At 48.7% G+C, this 23,138-nt stretch overlaps 1 protein-coding gene across 10 annotated transcripts in view; it reads left to right on the top strand.

The window, feature by feature from the left end:
• Pcbp3 (poly(rC) binding protein 3) overlaps positions 1 to 22,662 on the top strand; it is a 179,855-nt gene extending 157,193 nt beyond the window's left edge. For 3 of the 10 annotated variants that reach the window (XM_051186960.1, XM_051186957.1, XM_051186958.1), the window contains 7 exons: positions 1,718 to 1,861; positions 4,984 to 5,025; positions 15,614 to 15,692; positions 16,349 to 16,408; positions 18,514 to 18,566; positions 21,159 to 21,328; positions 21,994 to 22,662. In XM_051186960.1, coding sequence (XP_051042917.1) covers positions 1,718 to 1,861; positions 4,984 to 5,025; positions 15,614 to 15,692; positions 16,349 to 16,408; positions 18,514 to 18,566; positions 21,159 to 21,328; positions 21,994 to 22,030 — 585 coding nt within the window. In that variant the 3' untranslated portion in view covers positions 22,031 to 22,662. The remainder of the gene's footprint in view (positions 1 to 1,717; positions 1,862 to 4,983; positions 5,026 to 15,613; positions 15,693 to 16,348; positions 16,409 to 18,513; positions 18,567 to 21,158; positions 21,329 to 21,993) is intronic. The other 7 variants (XM_051186961.1, XM_051186965.1, XM_051186964.1 and 4 more) reach the window with 7 other exon arrangements.
• Positions 22,663 to 23,138: the final 476 nt, after the last annotated feature.

Raw genomic sequence — 23,138 nt, 5'->3', positions numbered from 1 at the left:
CCAGAGGCTGAGGGTCATGACTAAGGACTTGCAGCTCTCTGTACTGTCTTCTGCCCTAAGCAGCGAGAAACACATGCTGAGCTCAGTGGCAGTGAGTGATGACAGTGGTTTTGTAGTGGGCATCATGGCCAGCTGCTCAGGACGGCACGAGTCCTTGTCAGAGGTCCCTAGAAGACTTCCAGCTAGAGAGTGGGGCCAATGGCTTGGGGCTGTTGTGTGAGAGAAACCATGCCCACACATGCAAGTTGTGGATGTCAGCAACAGAGGCTGACCTAAAAGGGACAAACCTACTCTCCTTTGCATGACACAGTTTGAAAGGAATGGCCCCCTCACCAGACAGGAAGACATTACAGCGAAAACAACCTCATTTCTACCTGAAGAAAAGGCAGAAGATGGAGCCCAGGCCCTACTTGTCAATCAAAGGCCTTTTAAGCTTGCTTAAGGGGTACCCTTTGTAACCCCCAGTCACAAAAAGCAGTGCCCACAACTGATGTACTTGGGTGAAGGCTGCAAAGAAAGCAAGTGTTGCCTTCATGAACCTTGTGCCTCACAACTCTGGTGCCTCCTGCTCTCATGAGAACAGCCTGCGTACCTTGCCTATCTGGGGATGTTAATGGTCTTAGCCCAGAAGGTCACTTTTCGATGGGCACGGGGAGTGCCTATGTTGGGAGGGAAGGACCCTGGAGCACAGGTGATGACGATGCCAGGATCTGGAGTACTTGGCAGAAACAATGTAGCCGCTACACTCTGTACTGAACCAGTGGGAGCTCTTGGCATAATCTTGTACCACAGACCTGGGGTCTGTCTGGGAAGCCTCGGCAAGCCAGGTTTGCACAGAGGCTCTTGGGGAACTTTTCAGGCCCCCAGCAATGGGGAATATGAGCACTCCCATTACTGTCAGATCCAGGGTAAGGAATATTCCAAGGCCACACACCCTCAGATGCTATAGCCATTGTCCTTGCAGGGATGGCCTGTAGGGTAGATATTTGTCACCTGCTAAAGGCAATGGCCACATTGCTAAGAGGAGACACCTATTCTGGATACAATGGTATTCAAGGAAAATTCCACTGACTTCGTCATTGTAGAATCTCATTTGGCCTCTGCGAGCCACCTAATTTTTTACTGGTAACATGGAATGAATGAACCTAAGCTGCTCTAATGATCACTGCTATAGGAGAGGCAGAGAACTTGGGTTGCTAGACATCATTCCCAATGCCAGTGGTGTGCTCAAGGTTGGCTTTTTCCAGGGACTCAAAGTTTATCAAAGGATGCAAGCGGCTCCTCCGTGAAGTCACTGCTGTTATCTACTGTCAGATCCCCATGGGGACTGTACCGGAAGGAAAGGTCGGCAGCAGAGAGAGTAGCCTAGCCCGTGGGGGTCAGCTGCTAGCAGTCCCTTTTCCAGCGAGCAGGTGGTCCACCTACCATGGCATGCCTATGGAGCCCTGCTCCTGCCCAGCTAGCTGTGGGTTCTGTTGAGGACAAGTGGCAAGTGCAGGCCGGGAAAAGGAAGGAAGCAATGAAGATGTAAAATGCAGCCTGCCTCAGTGTGCTGAGGGCAGGGTCATCTCCTTTTGATGTCCCCTCCCCTCACCGTTGTGGCCTGTGGAGCCATATCTAAAAGGCTGGGGGTGGAAGGGTGGGCATGGGAAGGCAGCCCAAGGCCAACAGCAAAGCTGTTCTAACCGCTCTCTCCCTCTCCTGTCCCTTTTCCTAGTCCCCACCGAAAGGTGCCACCATTCCCTACCGCCCAAAGCCCGCCTCCACCCCTGTCATTTTTGCAGGTGGTCAGGTAAGAGCCGACCCGCTCGCGGCCTCCACTGCCAACCTCAGCCTTTTACTGCAGCAACCGCCGCTGCCCGTTAGTGCACTCAGGTTTTCTCGCCTTCTCACGTGCACGTCTCCCACCCTGCGACGGACACCGAGCTCTCTGGCTCACACCAGGCAGTGGGTGGGGCCCTGGGAAGACACAACTGCTGCTCACAGCTACATCCATAGGCACATTTCCCTGATCCCTGACTGAGACCTACAGACTGATGCCAATTTAGGTGCTGCCTAACAATGCCTGTCAAACCTCTGTGGATGTTTCTGGACAGCTTAGGTAGTTAATATGCAAAAAAAATTCTGGGTAACCATGACTTGTGTTTGAATCCTCTAGAGCTGTGGGAACCAGGGTTCCATTTTCCTGAAGTACATATATTCAGGGAGTGGCAGGCACATCCCTGTGAGGAGATGAGTGACCTCAGGCTAGCCCATGTTCCTCTATGACTGGGATCCCCTTGTCTGCCTGAGTAGACACCCTTACAGGCAAAGAGCTCACATTTACAAACCCATCCTTAAGGATTTGTGGCTGGCATCCGTTTCCTAGAGAAGGGGGATGGAAGGGAGAATGGAGGACAGCTTATGTCTATAAGGGATGCTGGCCAGGAAGGGAGACAGACTGGAGAAGGCCCTGTTATGGTTTCCGTACATGCTCCAAAACTCAGATGCCCACCCACCTTAGGTCCATGAGACCCATCCACATAGATGATTTGAACACAGACAGCCAGGGGTCCGCCCAGAAGAGCTCTGTGTCCTGTCGGCCGCGATGTGTGTCTTTGTTCAAGGGAGAATTAAGTCAGAGACCCCCCCATAGGTGACCCAGCTGGCAGAATAGACATAAGGTTTTACTTTAGTATTCAAAAAGAAAAAGTCATCAAAAACCTTTTTCTCATCATTCTCCATATTATTAAAAGAGTCTAACTATATCTTTCTGAGAAACAATAGCAGCATGTGTGGGTCAGACCTGTTGCCTCCATCTCCCTCCCTACTCCCCTATTTTACACATGTGCATAAAAGTGTGTATATGCATGCATGACTGTGCACACACACATAGTCTCCTGACTCAGCTCTGCCCCATTGGTGGCAGAGAGCCCTGTACTCTGATACAGACCAGCACATGACACACCCCACGGTACAGCAGGTACCAGTCTCATAGCCACTGAGGCTCAGGGCAGTACATTGGACCATGCTGATATCAGAGATACGGTCACACAGCCCAATTGCCAAGCCCATCAAAGCTCTGTCTCCATTGTTCTTCCCAAATTCATTGCTAGCTGACAGGTCAGCAACCAGTGTGAACTATCTCTCTGTTAAATCCACAGTAGCCCCATAGAATGAGATATGGAATTGTATTCTGAAGGCCCCTATTCAAATGAATGTCAGTTCTATAAAACAACATGGCATATAGAGTCACAGCCCTAATTCCAAGAGCAGAACCACTACAGGAGGGATCATGGCCAGGGTCACTGTCAATAGTACTCCCTATTCCAGTCACTACAGTGAAGGTTATCCCCAGAGTGTTAGCCTTTTAAAGCCCACCACCATTTCCTTGGGACTGTGTGGTCTGACCTTGATTGTCTTGGCTATACACAGAGGACAGACTCATATGGGAGTCATCCTGCCAGGAGGCAGTCTAGTAGGACTGCCCAAATACAAACTCAGAAGTGAAGATATAAATTAGATCTGGGTAGGGCCCCTCCAGAATCCCACTCCCATGTCTCTAAGACATGGGATAGACTCAGAGGAGGCTGCCTAAGTGTCTGGCACTTTAGGTGGGGGCAGATGACTTGGAAGCCACTGTTACATACTGGCCAAGCTGAGGACTCCCCAGGTAGGACATACTGAAACATGTGACAACCACATAAAGCAGTTAGACACTAGCCCGGAATCAGCAATTACCATGGCTGAGCTTCTGGGTTCAACTCAGACATACAAGGCCGGGAGAACAGTGGTCCTGGCCAGGATGATAGCATGTCCTTTCCTCGAGTGATGCTCCCTCTGATACCACCTGGGAGATCATTTCCTGCACCCGTTTTCTAAGAGCCAGGGCTGTCCCAGCCCCATCCTTTACAGAGCAGTGACCTGTCTCTTTCTCCATGGAGCTGCTGCATCATATAAAGTTATTTTTCTCCCTCTGCTAACACAGCCAGGCCATCCTAGCACAGAGTTCCCTTTTTTGGCTGGAACTGTGTCTATTTCAAAGCTGCCCTATGGCTGGGTCCCTGTTAGGTGGTCACGTGGCTTTGAGCTCCTGAGTTTGGTTGTGACAAGACCTCTTAGCACATTTTTTTTTTTTTTATTGTGGGAGGGTCTGGGACATGGAAGTGACTGACACATGATCCCCTGAGGTAACTCTCTCAGAAGCCCAGAGACCTCAAGGGTGGTCACAGGTCTAGACCAGCCAGGTGATAGAAGCCATGTCCTTATGTCTGTGCCTCCACCAGGATGGTGTAATACTGCCCAAAGCCAGACAGTTGTCTGTCGTCTTGCCCTCCCTTGACTGTGTTGTCTGCTTGTTGTCTGAGGGGACTGTTGAGGGCTCTGCTGTCCCTGGGGTTCAGGGCGAGGCTGGGTGGTTGCTGTGCTTGGCTCAAGGGAAATAATGATGCTAAATGAGCCTTGGGGAGACCACACTGGCCTCAGACAAGGGTGTTCCCTATTTGAAGAGACTCTACGTAAAATTTGGTAATAAAAACAAATTAGGTCAGTCCTATGACGGATTTAGACCGGTTTGTTAGTACAGCTTTGGCAAAGCCTGTTCTGGGCACTTTTAAAACTTTTGTTTTCATTTGATTATCTTGGGGGCTAAACCTGGCCCGAGTATTTGCTCCAATGGCTGATTATCAGTTGCCCTCTTCCTGGGGGATTAAGTGGGTAATCTGTAGGTTTATAATGTTAAGGAAGTTTGAAGAAATCAGGGTTTCAAACAGTACCTGGCCACAGCTCAGGGAGGGGGCAGTTTCACAGGATTTATCAGTTATAATTGAGGACCTCCTAAGCCCCCTGGATCTTAATCAAGCAAGGAGGAGTGGAGATGTACATTGATGGAGAACACTGTCCCCAGAAGGTTTTTATACTAGGGCGGGTCACCAGTGGCTGACAAGCTGAGGTTCTGCCACATCCCAAGCTGACTGTCTCTCTCTCTCTCACTCTTTTCTCCAGGCCTACACAATCCAGGGACAGTACGCCATCCCCCACCCAGATGTGAGTTTTCACTCTCTCTCTCTCTCTTCTAGCCTTCTCTTCATTATTGTGTACCTTCCTGCATGTTGCTATCAATTGCTACTAATATTAATATTACACAATAATATTAATCCATTTTCTCTGTGTCTCTGACGTCTGTTGTATCCATATGACCTTGGATATCTTTTTAACCTCTTAGCACTAATTCTTGCTTGTGTTGAGGACTTGGCCTGATGTCAAATTGCTGCAGTCTAGGGCTCCCCCCCCCACATACACACATCTTACCCACCTCCACAATATGGGTGCTACATGCTCACCTGCCTGGCAGAGTGTAGCTTAGTATCTGTGGCCAGGACCGGCAAGGCACTTATTACACACGAACTTGAGTCAGGTGACATTATCAAAACTATTCTGTGAAGGTGCCATTAAATATACCTGAGCAAGGCACACTTGCTCTTTCAAGAGCCCAAAATGGAAGCATGGAGTTTACCCATTTACCAGGCCTAAGTGCTGAGAGCCAGAAAAAAAAAAAAAAAAAAAAAAGGCTTTCACTTCTTCAATAGTTAGTAAGATGCCAAATGTGGAAATGGATTCCTGGGCTTGAACCCACACCTTTCTAGCTAGATCTATCACCTGTTCTTTGGCCTAGGTCTGTTCATGGCAGTGTGGATATATGGTCTGTATTTGGAGGATTAAAAATTTCCTGAGGAAGCCTGTGGGGGACAGAGGGAGAGTCCTGGTCTGCCCCTTGACTCACCTCCAATGGACAGCTGAGTATAAAAGGGAAAACAGGAGCCACTTGGAGTGATGGCGACACTGAGCTTGTAGGGACCAAGAGATGATGGGCAGCAGCCATGAGAGAAGCTCACTCCTTAGGGGCTTTAGAGATGCTGGTGGGTGGGGCTATTCTAGGAGATGCTGGGGAAGATGGGGAGAAAGCAGGAGAAAGGTGTCCAGCTTCAGCATTGGCAGTTGAACCTAGGACCTCAAGCCTGCTAGTCAAGTATTCTACCACATACCTGTATTTCCAACCTAAGCCACCTCCTCTTAACCTGGTGTGAACATTTGCTAGGTTTAGCAGCTCACCTAGGATATGCCCATGTGTACACTGCTCAGTGCCCTGAGACACGCTAGACTGGCCAGGGAACTAGTCATGCTGTAACTCTTACTCAGACCTTGGCTTTTGGGTGGGACAGGAACAAGATGTGTATCAGGGAAAGATTTTCAGGCAGGGCACGGCGGGGGGGGGGGGGGTCTTAAGAATTAACTAACACTAAATAAGTATCTGAAAAATGGATTCACTGTTGTTGCATGGTGATTTCCTGTAGAGAAAACACAAGCAGCCTTTCTCTCTCTCTCTCTTTGATAAAGCAACACACAAACAATAGATAAAACACAGGATGAAAATCCCTGTCTGGGTAGTATAACCATACTCACGAGGCCATGTTTGGTGGTTACAGCTTGGCTGTAACTGCTGTGTCTGAATTCATAGTCTCTCGCTCTCTGATCATCACGGCAGATGTGCCCTTGGCTGCTTAGACTGAGGCTGTGGGCCTCCAGGCACCTACTAGCACATTCACCCCAAGCAAACTATACCCCCATGGCTCTGTTCATCCTGTCCTCAGTGGCTGATGCCAAGTGGAAGTACAGCCTATGAACGCATTACACACAAGGGTGACCCTTGTGGGTGGATGGTAGAACTGAGTGAAGGCAACCAAAGAGGGCCAGGAAATAACTTCCAGGATGGCCCAGTCTTCTTGTGGTGCTGGGGGTGGGCATCTCCACCCATGGAGAAATATGCATGTGCTAATGTAGGCCTGAAAACTAGGTTGTGGGATTCAGTGAAGCTCTGGACTCAAGGGGAAACATCAGTACCCCTGCCGGAAGGCTATTGGAGAGCTAGATTCAGGCTTATGGGTATTTACCTCCACAGAGCCAGATGGTCAAGGACAACCTGAGAGGGGGTCTTGTGGGGTTTCTGTAGCTAAGGAAACTACAGTGGAGCATATTTCAGGTCTACCTTATTTACAGACCATGAGGCATGCTTGCAAGAGACAGGTCATGGCTGGTTTTCCTGATGATTTGTGTCAGTACAGTGTTGTTTATAGATTATTGAAGCTTAAACTAATATACAACTGTTGCTGTTGCCTCCAGTGTACTATAAAGTTTGAAGCATTTGATGCTTTAGTTTGGATATATGTATCTTTCTGTTTGTATATTCAAACCTAATCACCAAGGTGTTAAGTGTTAGGAGACAAAGTCGCCATGAACTAGTTGGGTCTTTGAGGTTCTGCCTAGTGAGTGGGTTGATGGACTTATAAAGCATCTATTCCATCATATAAGGACATAGCATCTGATATGCCATTCTGGAAAGTAGCGGGGCCCTTACCACACACAACTTTCTGCCATCTTGTTCTTAGACATTTGGATTCCATATTTATGTTGTTGACAATTTCCCATTCTAAGATATCCCTCAGAACAGCAAGAAAGATCTAGTATCTTGGCTACTCATCACAAAATGGCTTATAGAATGAGTGTTATTCTATTTTCTTTGGCAAGATTGTGTGATTTGTGTGCAAAAAGTGCAACTTCTAAAGGTACCTTTCTATCATACAAAATTGAAGACTTCAGATAATCCACATAAAAGAAAATTAAATGATCATTTAGTGACATGGATAATGAAGGCTAGGATGATTTTTATCTGGACCAAGTACTTGGGGAGACTTTTTAAAGCTTAAATTTCTTAGAATGCAAATATGGCTATTAGAAAATGGGAATCAACTGCAGTGGCAATGATCACTTAGCTACTTAATTACTTATCTGGATATGCAGGCCCACAAATCAGACATGAGAACTATCAGGAGAACCATCTTTAGATCTGAGTTTTCTTGTCCAGATGAAAACATGCACCTTTTCCAGACCCCATTTTAAGCAATGTTTTAAATCCACTCTTATGTTGAAATTACCCACCCTGAAAACTCTGTCTCCTACAGTTCCTGCATGCCACTTATGATAGATTTACTCAGGATTCTGGATGCTTTCTGAGCTCTCAAGAGTCCAAGATACAGCCCTGAACTGCAGAAACTTTGTGGTGCCAAGCCCAGCACAGTCCAGTACAATTCTCTGCACCCAGAAGCCTTATGGAGTGCCCTTCTACCTTTCTTAACATCCACTTCTCTCAGATGGCCACTAAGTGGCCGTAGAAGGTGCCTTCATGTCCATTTCTCTAGAATAGCCACTAAGTTTGGAAAATGGCCATCATGGACCTTTACATCCGTTTCTCTGCTCTGTAGCCTTGGAAAGTGTCTAGGAACCTTTGCATCCCATAAGCCTCAGTGAGATGTGGTTTCAGAAATAAAACAGGGAAAACAGCACAGGAGTGGTGCAGAAGCTACACAGAACCTGGAGAGACAAGTGAGCAATGGGGTGGACCGCTTGAGCCTCACTTTTTGTTTCTGTCACTTTCTTTGCATCAGTGCAATCACACCAAGGAGAAATTAGCTTCCTCCGAAGAAAAACCACAGATGGTCTCAGTTTACATGGAGTCCTGTCCCGATAAAATCATTACAATTTGAAAGTATCCTGAGTTTAAAAAAAAAAAAAAAGTATGACTACCCCTAACATACTAAATATTCCTTGTGGGTTCTGCCACATCAGATACCAGCTGCTTACCCTAAGGACTGAAGGACTGTTGGGGAGCTGTAGCTCATTGCTGCTACCCAAAATAAGAGAATATGGATCATCTGCTACTAGTTCATAAAAGGATCAAAATTCCTACAGTACAGTTTCTCTTGATGCCCAAGAGCATCCTAAGTCAGGACTGTCTATAGTGAACTTCAAAGCTGCCCTCCCAAGTATGAATCTCTTACCTCATCTTCAGCTTCCAGGTCATTCCCTTACTTAGCATCCCCATTATTTAAAGGAGTACTGAAAGCAAACATACATGAAAACAGTAGCATGATGGTATTGATAGAGTACATGCCTGTACTCTAACCTGACTATACGCTCTCACCTGAGCCCCGTGCGCTTCCTCTGCCTTGTTGCGCTAACCTGCACCTTGCACCAACCTGTGAAGTGGACCTCAGGGCCATCGGTCTAGTCTTAGAGGTCCCCTTGACAAGGGCCATTGAGAGTGAGTGGGAGAACTGGCATTCCAATGTGTCTGCAGTAACCAATAAGCACCCTGGGAATGTAAAACCTCTTTTGTTAGTACATCTTGAAATTGCAGAGGCATGTAGCCTGATGCTGCATTGGAAATGCCCTTCAGCCTGGCATTTGAGGGTGATGGTACCTTCTGAGATAGAATATGGTGAACAGAGAGTAGGATCCCAGGCACTGCAGAATGTTACACAGCTGCCTAGCATGCCCTGCTCCAACTTGATCAGTACCAGTAGCCCTGTAGGAGTGAATGAGAACACCCTGACCACTGATAGTGAGGAAGGAAAGAGCTAACAGCACTCCATGGCCACCAGCTGCCACCACGCCTTTTGGCTTCTGTTCCTATCCTGGAACATGGCTGCTCAATTGGTCTTTTTTGGTTCTACCTACTAGTAGGCAGGGCAATCTCACAAAACTGAAGGCTCAGGTAGCCTTCTGTTGGCTGAAACTCAGCCTTTTCTTCCCATCTCTCTTCTCCTTTGTGGACCCTTCACTGCTGAGCCAACCAGTGACAGCCTTCCAAGTCCCCATGTGACATATTTCCATAATAAAAGCCTAAGAATCACTGTTAACGAGGTCAGATCTGATGCTGTGCAGCCCAGAAGACACTAAAATCAGTACAAGAAGCCAGTCCTCACAGTTAGCTATCCCAACAAGCTCCAAAAGGATAATCAGTCATTATACCATTGGAGAAAGAAACTAAAACTCCTCATTAACATCAAAGGCCAAAGTCAAACCGCAGAGACAACTGACAGAATAAGACCGTAATAAAAGGGACAGCAGTGAGAGATGCTTCTTACCAATCTGGCAGCCAGAGATCGTGTAGTAACAGGAAGTGCTACTGTCCTAAAGTCTGACTGACTCAGGAGAAGGACTTCAATATAGCTGTTTGTAAAAAAACCAGAAGCCGAAGGACCACAGCAACAGCCTCCTGATATATTCCATTCAGGAAAAAAGAAAGTCTACCTCAGGAGGAAGCTGAAATTGTAAGGAATGGCAAGCAAAGAAAATAGTAGGCATTTGAGAAACATGAACCTACAGAATCAGTGTTACAACTATTAGTGCTTTATAATCGATAGGATTGGCACCACAGAACTAAACATATAGAAATATGAAGCACTTATACTGAGGACGTAGTGTAGTGGTAGAGTGTTGCTTAGCATGTACAAGGGCCAGGCATAACCCTCAGAACCAGGGTACAAGGAGATAAGCATACACAAGATTAGGATGTGAGTGAGAGGAATTAAAACAGTGGTTGGGTCCCTGTACCATCCCACTAGACTCTAGTGACTGGAGGTTTGAGGTAGGGGATTTAAAACTTAAATGCCTATGTTGAGTTAAAAATTTAAAATGACCACTAACAGTGAAGGAGTAAGTTGCATAACACTGGTGGTAGAGAAGAAAATGGATGAGTTGAAAAATGAGAAAAAAAAAAATCCCTAGAAAAGCAGAAAATAAATGAAAATTACAGTTAACTGAAAAAAAAAAAAAAAGGCTGTCAGACAAGCAAAACTGCAGAAATTTAATTTGTGTTCCTTCAAGAGACACACCCAAAGCATGAGAAGCCCTAACTGAAGAGTAGAGAGAGGCTGTGGGGAATACCCTCTAAAGAAACCTGGTGTGTTTGACAACCACCACAGAGGAGTAGCAGCACATTTCCCTCTCGGTGAGTGACAGATCAAGTGTGTGATATGATATGCTGAAAGCTATGCCCAACACAACTGGAGAATTCCTAGAGAATTTTGCAAAATTTGATCACATACTCGACCATGAAGCAGATTTCAGAATTTGGAGTCATAATGCACTAAGTGTGAGACTGATAAGGAAAGGCAGCTTTGAAAAGGATCCTGCCCTTAGCACTTGAGGTGGGGGGTGCAGCAGTGGGTAGGCAGGTCTCTCTGACTTCAAGCCAGGCCAGCTATGGCTACAAACTGAGACCCTGTCCAAAATCAAACAAATGAACAAAAAATACTGCTTTTGTAGCTCTGGAGGCAGAGGCAGGCAGATTCCTGAGTTCGAGGCCAGCCTTTCTATAGAGTGAGTTCCAGGACAGGGCTACACAGAGAAACCCTGTCTCAAAAATCCAAGCCAAACCAACCAAGCAAAAACCCTGCCTTTGTTGAAAGTTCCAACCAAAATATCCCATGAAGTGAAGAAATACAGTGCATTCATGGATAGAAACAGTAAGAATTACAATGGTGCCACTTCTTCCTAGATTGATGTACAAGCGCAATAAAAATCCAGACCCTCAAAAGACCTTTAGAGGAAACTATGCTGTTTTAAATGTTGCATGAATGAACATGATCATGAAAGTCTCATCAAGGAGCATGATAAAGAATTTGCCCTTGTAAATACAAAGATTTACTCTAGGGTCACAATAATGGGTGAAGAGGCCTGTCCTGGCCGGCTTTCACTACACTCCCAAAAGAGACGGAGCCATCTATAAATAGTGCCCAACGGTGAGTCATCCAACAGTGGTTCTTCATGACAACATCCTCACGTATCAAGAACTCCACAAGAGGATAAGGGTGGCAGGGCTAGGAAAAAAATGCATAGAAAAATGTCTGTTGTTCCTTGGACGGGGAAGGTCTGTTGTTCCTAGGACGGGGAAGGGTTTCCCAGAGAAAATACACAGACCAGCGCTGGGGATGGTGATGTAATGTCAGCTTCTCTCAAGAGGAACATCAGAGAGGTCTGTGCAGCAGCTAATCAGCAACAACTGACCCTGTTTGAAAATTGAGTGAAAGACACAGCTATTTCCCCCAGATGCAATGAAGTACAGATTAGTAGGTGCATCTGCCCCTGAGTGATGGGTCCGCTGTCTTCATTTCCTCATGATTCACTGAGCTGCAAACTTAAGGACACTTGAGTATGTTTTGCATCCTCAAGCACCCTTAAAGTGGAAAGAGTTCCTGCTCTGTGACAACTTGCCTCTTTTCTTCTGCTTGATACCCATCTTTCCTTTCTCACTCCTTCCTGTATGTCCTGTGTCAATAATTTGGAGGAGTAAGGGTTTATTTGGCTTACATTTCCAGTTCACAATCCATCAGTAAGGACAATCAAGGCAGGGACCGAAATAGAAACCATGGAAGAGTGGTGCTTACTGGCCCATGTTGAGCTAACTTTCTTGTATAACCCAGTCCCATTTGCCTAAAGATGGTGCAGCCCCATGGGCAGGGCCCTCCCACATCAGTCATCATTCAAGACAATCTCTTATAAATCTGGACAGTTCCTCAATTGAGATTCCCTCCTCACAGGTGACTTTAAGTTGTGTCAAGTTGACAATTAAAACTAACCAATACACTACTCCTTGTCAAATTGACACAAAAATATCACTGTTAAGCTATAACCTTTCCTTTCTTATCTGTCCCCAAGATCTCATGTTACTATCAAAATATAGAATAAATTACAACTTTTGAAAGTCTCACAGTCTTTAAAGTTTTCAACAATTTCATTTAAAAAAAAAAGTACAAAGTACAAAGTCTTTGGGCCCTATAAAATAAAATAAAATGCCCCCCCCAATAAAAGCAAGCTATATCACTTCTTAATCCAAAAGGGAAGAACTGAGCTAGAAAAACAATCAGATCAAAGCAAAACCAAAATCAGCAGTGAAAATCTAAAACTTGTAACTCAGTGCCTGGCAGCTGGGACTCATTATTGATCTTGGGCTCCTAAGGGTTTGGGAAGCCTCACCTCTGCAGCTCTGCTGGTCACTGGCTTGCTCCCCAAGACTGATTTTTACATGGCAAAACTATCAAAAAGCAAAAGTGGAAGACCTTTCAGCACTTAGTCCTTTAACAGTTGTAGAAATTGAATTGTAAGGTAGCCTGACGAGAACAGCCATATCAAGAAGAGGATCTTGGCTAACCTTCCTTCCCACAGGTACTACACCTCAGCAGACGCCCACTGAGCACTGTCACGCACTGGCGTAGTCCTGTTCTATGACATCACTGCATTTATTTGCTAGTGTAGCCATATGTATGTATATATATGTATGTATGTATGTATGTATGTATGTATTGTGTATGTTTGTATATATGTGTGTATGTATATATATGTGTGTGTATATATATATACACATCTGTCTGTCTGTAGGGGAGCGGCCATAGAGTCACTAAGCCTCTGAACATCAGAGTGTGGGTGTGAGTAGAACCAGCTTTATAGGTTCCATGGCTTCCTGTACCCTGCTGGTCAATAGGTTCTGAAGCCCACCCTGGCTAAATGAGTTTCACCTGTGAGACCAGCAGGAGACAAAACCATGGGGCTATGGGCAACTGGAAATCCTTGGGAACTCACAGTGACCACTAGCCCTTGGGGATATATGTACAGCCATGCAGACGAGAGCGCTGAGGCCTGGAGTCCCCCCAGAGCTGGTCCACACTAGGTCCATCAGGCTCGCTCCCTTGGCACTTCACCCATATGCCCTGTTCCACATTCTGTCCCCCCTGCCATCTTGAACCAGCTACTGCGCCATAGTCCCTAGGGATTCAGGCAGATGTGAAGACAGCTTTGTCCTTGGGGTGAACATCACAGCCAATGGACACAGAAGCATAGAAACAGTGGATATGAGTGGAGTACAGGTTGCTGAAACTCTGCCTTTAGGCATCCACCCGTACAAGCCACACCCCACACCTCCACACCCAACACCTCCACACCCAACACCTCCACTCAAGCCCTTTTGCAGAACCAAATAGGGCTGTACTTTCTAGGGTACCTTTCTGTATGTGTCTATCAGAAACACTGCCTTCACTAAGGCTCCAAAATGGAGCAGGCAGGGTCTTCGGCCCCTCAGGTCCTTCCATGTGGAAGCTCACAGCCCTCCTGGAGGCACAGTGTTATCCTTGAGATGTGGCCTGGTGACAGGTCTTCTGCACATGCTCTTCTGCCTTTTGCCAAGCATCCCCACTCTGCATTGATGCAGAGTTAAAACAGACACAGATGTAGGCCATATGGAAAGCACTCTTTGTCTGGCTAGGCAGAGTCACTGGCACAGCACAGCATGGATTAGAGGTACTGTTATCAGTCCCTGTTGTGGGCCAACCATATACCACCTCTTTAGGGACTTTTGAGCTGAGTTTGACCCCAAACTCAGGATGCAGCCAGGTCTCCCCTGTACAGACCAAGAAGCCAGGCACCTCTAAGACCAGTAGAGTTACAATTAGGATGTGCCCATCTGTCTGCCATCTTTCTGAGGAGTTGGACAAGGAAAGGTATCCCAGGACCAAGCCAAGGAAGTTGACTTTTTTACACAAACTCTAAGGCCTTGGGTTTATGTGCCAAAGTTCTGTCAGAGATGACACCCAGAAACCATCTTGTAGATCAGCACCAGCTCCACCGGCCATCCCGTCTCCACGGGGCACTGGTCTAAACTTTGAGGGTACCTTGCACCTAGGAAGCTCAATGCAGGAAAGCCCCACAGAGACATCTAGACACGCCACATGATCCTGATGAGAGCTACAGTAGGACCCTCATTCTGTTTGAGGGTCACACTCAACAGCTCTATTTCTAGAGTGCCCCACTCGCTAGTCATAGTGTCCTCTGTCACAGTTACTCCCAGCTCTGCTAACTGCGCCTAACTGTGAAGGCAGCCGGACTCTGGAGCCCAAGTTGATGACATGCAGCTTTGCTAGAACCCTTGGAGGAAGAAGAATCTGCCTTCCCTGTAGGTGTGCTCTGCTATCTGATGGGCTCTTGGCCCTCAGGAAGCCAGGCTTGAGGAAGCCCATGGCCCCTGTACCAGTGCCCTAGATTCCCAAAAGAGTAGTGTGGTTCATAGCCCTATTCCCCTCTGTTTTCTGATGCTCTTTATTAGTTTGAGAGTAAGGCTCAAATAAAATGAACAGAGGCATCGCATGTTCAAGCCTTGTGAAGCTACGTGGCTTGTGGGAGCTGAGACATGGCCTTGTCCCCAGGGTCCTCTGCATCTTTCACTTGCCCTGTCACTCTGCATAAGTCACGAAGGCAGATGCAGGGCAGGCCCATAGCTCTACCAGCTGCTCCCCAACCCTCCTCCCCCACCGCACACATGGACTGCTTGTGTTAAAATGAGGCCTGCAGGCCAGGAGGTGAGTGAAGCCTAGCATGAATCTGGAGCCACAGCAAGGTTTAATGACCTGCTAGACTGAATCTGCTCATTCCTTAGGAGCCCAGCTGGCTCTGCTCTATGTCCCTCAGACTCTCCTCTCAGAGCCCCAAGGACCACTGGCCCCTCCTGTCCTCACTAGCCTGGTAAGGGAAAGGCACAGCTCATTCAGGCTCTTGGCTGCTGGCAGCCAGGCCCATTGGTTCCACCCAGGCCAAGTCCTTGCGTCCTGCAGCAGTGTCTGCCATGTGTCCGCATGGCCCCTCTGAACCTCTCTGTGCAAAGTTCTGTTACTGCCATTTTTAACTTGGTGTGACTTGTACTCGATGACAATAACCTTCTTAGCTCTCGTGTCCCTCCTACCCCCAGCAGTTGACCAAGCTCCACCAGTTGGCCATGCAGCAAACCCCCTTTCCTCCCCTCGGACAGACCAACCCCGCTTTCCCCGGTACGTACCCAGCTGCCCTTTTCTGACCTTCTCTTCTCACCTGGGGACTCGCTTTCTCTTTCTGAGCTCTGTTCAGTGTAGTGAGTAGCACAGGTGCTGGCCAAAGCTCTGAATGCTGAATCTCACAGTGTTAATGCAGTGGGCTGCTCACAGCTGAGGCCGGGCGGGTTGGTCTGCCTCCCATTGCAGGCAACCTCACTGCTCCCCGGCTTTCGTGTTCTTGCCTTTTGAGGGTCTTAATGTGCATAGCAGTGCTCTGTGTCACCCACAGTCCATCCCCAGGTGGCTTTTCCTACAGAGGCTTCTACCTGGCCCCGCTTGGAGCACATCTTTTCCCAGATCAACATTCTGACCGCAGGAGTGACCTCAGCCTTAGTTGGTGCAGCCCTGCCTAGGATAGCACTGATGGTAGCCGGCCTGCACCCAGGCCTATGATGAAGTAATCAGAGGGACTGGCCACAGCCTGCCTGGGCATCTGCAGCAGGGTGTCCCTCTCACAGAAGCAGAGCCGCCCGGTGGCTATGGCCAGTGAAAACACGCTGGCCGTGCACGTTGCTGCGCATGCACCAATCATATTTTGAGCTTTCCTAGTTGAAGGGACCTTGCTTCTCTCCTTGAGGGCAAACCATTAAACCTCTCTCTTCTTTGCTCTCCAGGAGAAAAGCTGCCTTTACACTCCTCCGAAGAAGCTCAAAATCTGATGGGCCAGTCGTCAGGTAAAACAGACCACAGTGCTGGGTGAGCAGGCCAGGGGACACGTACAGAGGACGAGGGCACCCACACCTGTGACATCTGAGTGTCTAGTACCCACCCAAATTTGCTAGCAATAGACAGTTTCCAGGGGCACAGGCTATGGACTGAGTCATGGGGACCACCAGGTTCCATTGTTGGTGAACGATAGGTCTGAGCACGTACAGCACAGCCACCCTGTGAAGAGTTGGGTGGTCTAAGGCAGTCTGCACCTACATGAGGAGGACCTGTCTGAGATGCCACTCATTCTCTGGCTGTGCAGTGTATAGAGGTATATAGTGAGAGCATGACTGTAGGGGCCATGGGATGGTATCTGCTTTTTAAAGATGGGTTTCCCTGGAGATAGGCACAGACTTAGAAGATGGATCTGGGCTGGATGTATCTACACTTTCTAATGGTTTTCATTTAAATGCCTGCTCCCGGGACACTGCAGGGTGGTGTGGAGACTGATGGAGGTGGCTGGAAAAGGTGATAGATAGGCTGGGGCTGAGTGTTCTCTGGGTCCTATGAGGGAAATACCATATCATGCACGTTATACCTGTGGCCACCATGAGTACCCACAGCCAACTCTGCAGCCTCCTGGCTGCCACCATGCTTTTGTGTAACAACTTGACCAAGCCCTCAAGACCTGCAACATGAGTCCATGTACATGGATGTGCACTCGCATGGCAGCAGTGGGAAGGGTGTGCGCTGAGGCAGCCATTAGCTGCAGGTGAAATGCAGCTAGCTTCGAAGCCCTGTCCTGAGTGTGGGCTTCAAGTGGATATGCCCTTATCTACCCACTTGACTTCAGTGTCCTGAGAAAGAATCCCTGCTCTTCACTCAGTCAAATATCAGATTGGACAGATAGACCCTGCTGCCCCAGAAACTCCTGTCCAGCTTTCCAGTAATACTAGGGAAGTCTTTCAAATGTCATTCTGCCCTGGGAATGTGTATAGGTTCCTAAATAGCCAAATAAGTGCATTAAAAACTATTATTAAAAGGAAGGCTAGAAAAGTCAGATGTCAATGTAGGAACAGAACTGCAGAGCTGGGATGAATCAGTTTATACAACACTTCCACCTGGCCCTAACCTCTGGACACCTGCCATTGGGGTCACACTCTGGCAGGAGTTACTAACCATGAGACAAGACTGTGAGGAGGCCATCCACCCAGGGAGTAAAACAAGGCCAGACGGAAGCTGAGAGAATGAGGAGGCACCGTGAGAAGTAGAGGCTCGCTGAGGTTTGGGGGAGGATCCTGGGTTTCGTGGCTAAATGGATGGGTATGGTACTAAAAGCAGATGCAGAACAGTAAGATCACTGAGTGAGACGATGACCTGGGTTCTGGGGTGTTCTGAAGGGGTGTGGGTAGAACTGGCCATCTGGAAGGGTAGTATCTGGGGTCTGGACCCCGCAGTCCCATGCAGGGGGTGCTGTTGCTGGGCCTAGAGGTGAGAGATCAGCTCTAGAACATGCAGATCTGGGCTGGCTGTGTACAGAGCATGTGCTCTCCCAGAGGTGTGGCCATTGTACCTTCCACTGTGGCAGTCTGAGGTGGGAGAGAATTAGCATGTAGACTCTGAGAGGCTGCCTGTTACCTAGAGACATAGCGAGACTTGCAAAGGAGAAAACCTGAGCTCAGCCATGCACAGTGGCCTTTGGAGGGAACAGTGCCGAACAGAATTAACAGTGAGGTTTTTGCTACTTCTGGCTACCTGCAGCAGGACCACATGAGGTCTCAGGGTGGAGCAGAGTGGGGCACAGCACCCACAGTCTCCCTGAAAACAGGGAAAACAAGCATTGCGTAAATGTGACCTGTATTGCCTGTGCCTCAGCTGCCATTGGAAGGCCTGAAGTGTGATGGTTGCCTTCTTTTTAGCCCAGGGCCTGCCAGAATATGCATCTAAGGTGTGGGGTCTCTTTTTCCTTCTGAGAGAAGTTGGAACTCCGGAGAGTGGATTCCACCTGGGCCTGGGTCCCTTGGGTGGTGCTGGCCTTCACCTCAGCCAGCCCAGGGAAATATGGACCAGGTCTGGGTATGGCAATGAACTGTTTCCCTCCGGCCTAACCATGTTCCCTTGATGTGCCCAGGTTTGGATGCCAGCCCCCCGGCCAGCACTCATGAGCTCACCATTCCCAATGATGTGAGTATCCCCCTGCACCCTCCTGTCCTCACAAAACCTGTCCCAGTGATACCCTCAGCCCTGGCCCCACAGTTGAATCTGTTCCCCCTTCCTTTTCCTTGAACTGACAGAATGTCCATGAAAGATGCAATCAAGAACGGAGCACTGAGGACATCAGGGTGAAGCGGAAGTCACTACCAGGGCTGGGCTAGGAGTTTATAGCAACTGCAGCAGCATCTTGGCTTAGAGATGTTGAGAATAGGGTGGTCCAGGAAGGTTCTGGAGTGATATGACCCATACTGGAGGGTTGAGTTCTCTGGGACATGAAGTTGATTGGATGTCATAGGTTGTCCGGATTCCTTACTCTGGCATCCTCAATTTGCCCATGCCTTAGGGAACACAAGCTGTGGTCTCTGCTACTGTCAGTACACTTTGTCCTCCCAGGTTGAGCAGGGGCCTGGAGAGGTGGGGGCAGTCTCCAAATCAGTGGATCACCCCCAAACAGTGAGACTAGAGAAGGAAAGTCCATGACTTTGAGAATAGCTGCCAGGATAGCAGAAGGGGCAGGGGCAGTCTCTATGTAGGTCATGTCCCCTTTCCTACTTGTAAAGTATTTAGGCTTTCTCTGTCCTAAAGCTAGTCAGACTTCGGGTGTGTGTGTGTGTGTGTGTGTGTGTGTGTGTGTGTGTGTATTGCACACTGCCTATGTCTATGCCTGTGCATCTCTGTTTACATATGAAGGTCAGAGGTTAACCTTAGGTCCATCTGCTTTTTGTTTTTGTTTTCGAGACAGTCTCTTACCAGGATCTAGGGTTCATTAGACTAGGCCGGCTGGCCATGGCGCCTCTACTTTTTCAATGCTGAGATTACAAGCATGTGCCACCATATCTGGACACTAGGGGTCAAACTAAGGTCCTCATCTTGTGTGGCAAACACCTCACATTTTCCAGACCAGTAGAATTGAACTTTGAAGACCTCTCCTTATACCAGCAAGGCAGGAGACCCAAGACCTGCTCTATCCCGCATGAGCCAGTTGCAGGAAACCCAGATTTTGGAGTTTGAGGGGACATCCAAAACTGGAGCTACACTTGGCCAACAGTTAGGCAGCAAAGCAAGCTGGCCAGGAGAGAAACCATGAGCCCATCTGGCTGCAGATGATCCTGAAGAGGGACTGCCACTGGCCCCAAACATCTTCCCTGCTACCTGACAAGCTCTGCTTCCCCTAGTCTGTAGAGGCCTGCATAGAATTCAGCTCAAGTGCCGTGGGGGTATCATTGTGTAGCCTTGAGCTCCCAGAACACTGGAGGTTGGACCAACTTGCCAGGCTGCCTTTATGATGAGGTGTCATGTCACCTGCCTCCTGCTGTGTAGATGGAGAAGGTCTCTGCTTTGTACCTCCCCTTCTCTCTCCTCGTGCAATGGCCCCTCCAGCACATGGGCTCCCCCACACATGCTCTACTGGACAGGGCTGCTTGAAGGCTGCTAAGTCCTCTGTGTTCATAAAGATTAATCGTCACAGCTCATTGAGTGATACAGACACCAGGAGACTGAATGCCTTAACAGTGAGCAGAACGCACAGCCTTCAGGCCTCTCCAAGTTAAGAGCTAATCTCACAAGTGCACCGTTGCCTGCTGTGCAGGCCCAGAGGTAGATTCCCCTCCTGTACCTCTCAGGTCCAGCCCAGCCTTCTGCTTTACATCTCACTGCACAAGAACAGCTTGTTTCTAGTCATCAGGCCAGCACCCAGACAGCCAGGTACAACAGGACCACTAGGGCCTGTGGTGACTGCCGGCTACCGTCCAGGCTCTCGGTGCCTGTCTGACCAGTGTTCCTTTCCTTACTCGGGAGCGTGCAGTGGCAGTGGGTGGAGAGGGGAATTCCATGTAATGGCTGATGGAAGTTGAGGAACATCATCTGGCTCCTCTGCAGTCTTTTGTAGGGTCCAGGCCTCTCCTACCATGGAACAGGGTAGACTGAGAGGCACACACCCAACTGCAACTATTAGATTTTGACCACCAGGATAGAGGGCACACTTGTCCCTGAGCTGCTTTCAGAGATGGCCCTCACTCCTGGTGACTACCTTGACTGCATCCACTAAACCAAGCAAACATCGGATTTGTCCTCAGCCTCATCTGAGATCATCAAAGGATAGGTTTCAACAACAATGAATTTGAGGTGCTCCTAGTGTCTGTGATGCTCATCTCCCTGTAGGTCAGCTCTCCCTGTAAGGGCACCACCAGAAGGCCCCGACCCAGCCTAGGTCAGAGCTGGTGTGGGAGTCCCCGCTCAGTCTACATCTTCTGTCTCTAGGTCACTTCTGACCAGGTAGAAAAAGCCAGGAAGGTGGTGGCTATGTCTTGTGTGGACTTTTCCCAGAGGGACACTAAGTGGAGGCGATAAGACAGACTGTCAACAGGCAGAGCTGGGCCCTCTCTCACATTGTCCTAGAGACCAGGTTCAAGACTTGGTAGTGCCTTTTTCTTCCACAGCACTGAGTTTATAGGCAGAGTTGGGGGGTCTATCCTCCTGGGTGTCTCTGCAGGGCTCTTATAGATGCCATGAGAGGGATGTCCTGGGCTCTTCTCTAAGAGATTCCTCCATCATTTCTTCTAGCTTATAGGCTGCATAATTGGACGCCAGGGCACCAAAATCAATGAAATCCGACAGATGTCTGGGGCTCAGATCAAAATCGCCAATGCCACTGAAGGGTCGTCAGAGCGTCAGATTACCATCACAGGGACCCCAGCCAACATCAGCCTTGCCCAGTATCTCATCAATGCTAGGTGAGTGATCCTTAGGCATCTGGGCCTTTGCTAGCTATGGCCTACAGCCCCACATCCTTACTGATACAGTAAAAATCCAGGTATGTCGGGGGAGAGAGATGGTGGAGTCAGCCTCCACAGACAAAGGCCATCATTCCATTCACCAACAAGGAACTAGGACGCTACAATGAGAGGCACCCCCATTGTCCCATTTCCTTCCTCCCAGCCAGTAATCAGACTGTGCCCATATGCCTCAGGCAAGGGGTATTGGCAGACTTGTAGTGAGTCTGCAGTAGGACCCAGAGAAATGCCTAGCTCCTGCCTCACCTGCCCCAAATCTACTCTAAGCTACACTCCTCGAACTGCTACTTTCCACCCATGTCACAGATCCTTCTGTGACAGCCATGAAGCCCCTGCTTAAAAGTCGGATCCCACCTCCAGAGGTAGGCTGGGTGCTTAGCCCCTGGCCCAATGCCAGGAAAGGGACGCAAACTCAGCAAGACGGAGTGACAGGCACAGGTAAAGCTCCACAGATGTGACCTCCACCTGCTGTGTGGTGGATCCTCCAGCTCATGGCCACTGAATGGTGACCTGGAAATGGAGAGGCGTCCTCTCCATACTGTCCCATCTCCAGCCCATCTCATAAGAGGTCTGTGATGTGTCCTTTGTGCTTTTGTCCATTCCAGGCTGACGTCTGAGGTCACCGGGATGGGTGCACTCTAACCTACCCAAGATCCTCCATTCTACACATCGGATGGCTCCAGCCTGCAGCCACACCAGCTGGCACACTGTACAGACTGCCTGTCCTTCCTTGCAGATATGAATAGAGCGTTTTCTTTACAAACAGATGATAGTGCGTGTCTGCCCACTCAGGCCCTGTGCGCTCCGTATTAGTGTAGCCTCCACGCATTGGCATGCAGCTCTTTACTTTAATGCTCAACGTATTCCCAAATGTGATGTTTCAGAGATTTATTCCTCAGTATCCATGTGACTATCTGTTTAAAAGTTGGTTTGATGCTTTAACAGCACTTCCTATGTCCTGCTGTCCCTTGTTCTCAGAGACCCTCCTCCCTCACCTGGTCTACTGACTCATCCCCACCCTAGGTTGTACGCAGGGGTCAGAGGTACTTTTCTTGCAACCTGCAGGGAGCATCTGAAAAGGAGGGACTTGGGGGTTATCCAAGGAGCAAGGCAAAGTGCCAGAGGGTGGGGTGGGACCCTTGCTTCACTGGGATATCTCGGGGAGGGGGCACTTGTGGCCCCCATATGTCTTCCAAGATGGCTAAGAACAGGGACTTGCCAGAAAGTTCATCTGCACCCATCAGAGTTCAATAAATGTCGTGTTCCTCCCCGTGGTTCTGGCTTCTCTCTGCTGTTCTGTCCTCAGTGTCCATACGGACTCACGAGACACACCCGTACCCAGCCCCAGAATCAGAAGATCTTGAGTTCTGCTCTTGCCCAGGTCCTCTAGAGGGCCAGGTTCCAACCTATAAAGCCACCCAGCATGGAGACTGCCTATGTCTGACCTGCCAGGGCACCATTCACACAGCCTTCCACCGTCCAAGGGAGCTTGCTTCCTTCTTCACAACTGCCACTTAGAACCAGAGCTCCACTCCACCCTTAGGTGATTAACCCAGGCCAGGGCAGAGGTGGAGACTGCCTAGGGCATGCAGCTTTTGTAGCCCCTGGCCTAGCTCCAAGAGCTCTGGTACCTATCCCCACCTCTGACCTTGGAGTTTCTGGCAAGAAGGCCCTGTCAGAGACCAACTCAACCCTGGAGATAAGGTATTCCTCTATTACTCTGCAGTTTCTTCTTGAGATTCAGCTCTCT

Source organism: Phodopus roborovskii, unplaced genomic scaffold (assembly GCF_943737965.1).
Source record: "Phodopus roborovskii unplaced genomic scaffold, PHOROB, whole genome shotgun sequence".
NCBI lineage: Eukaryota > Metazoa > Chordata > Mammalia > Rodentia > Cricetidae > Phodopus > Phodopus roborovskii.
This window is presented reverse-complemented; position numbering and strand designations above follow the sequence as displayed.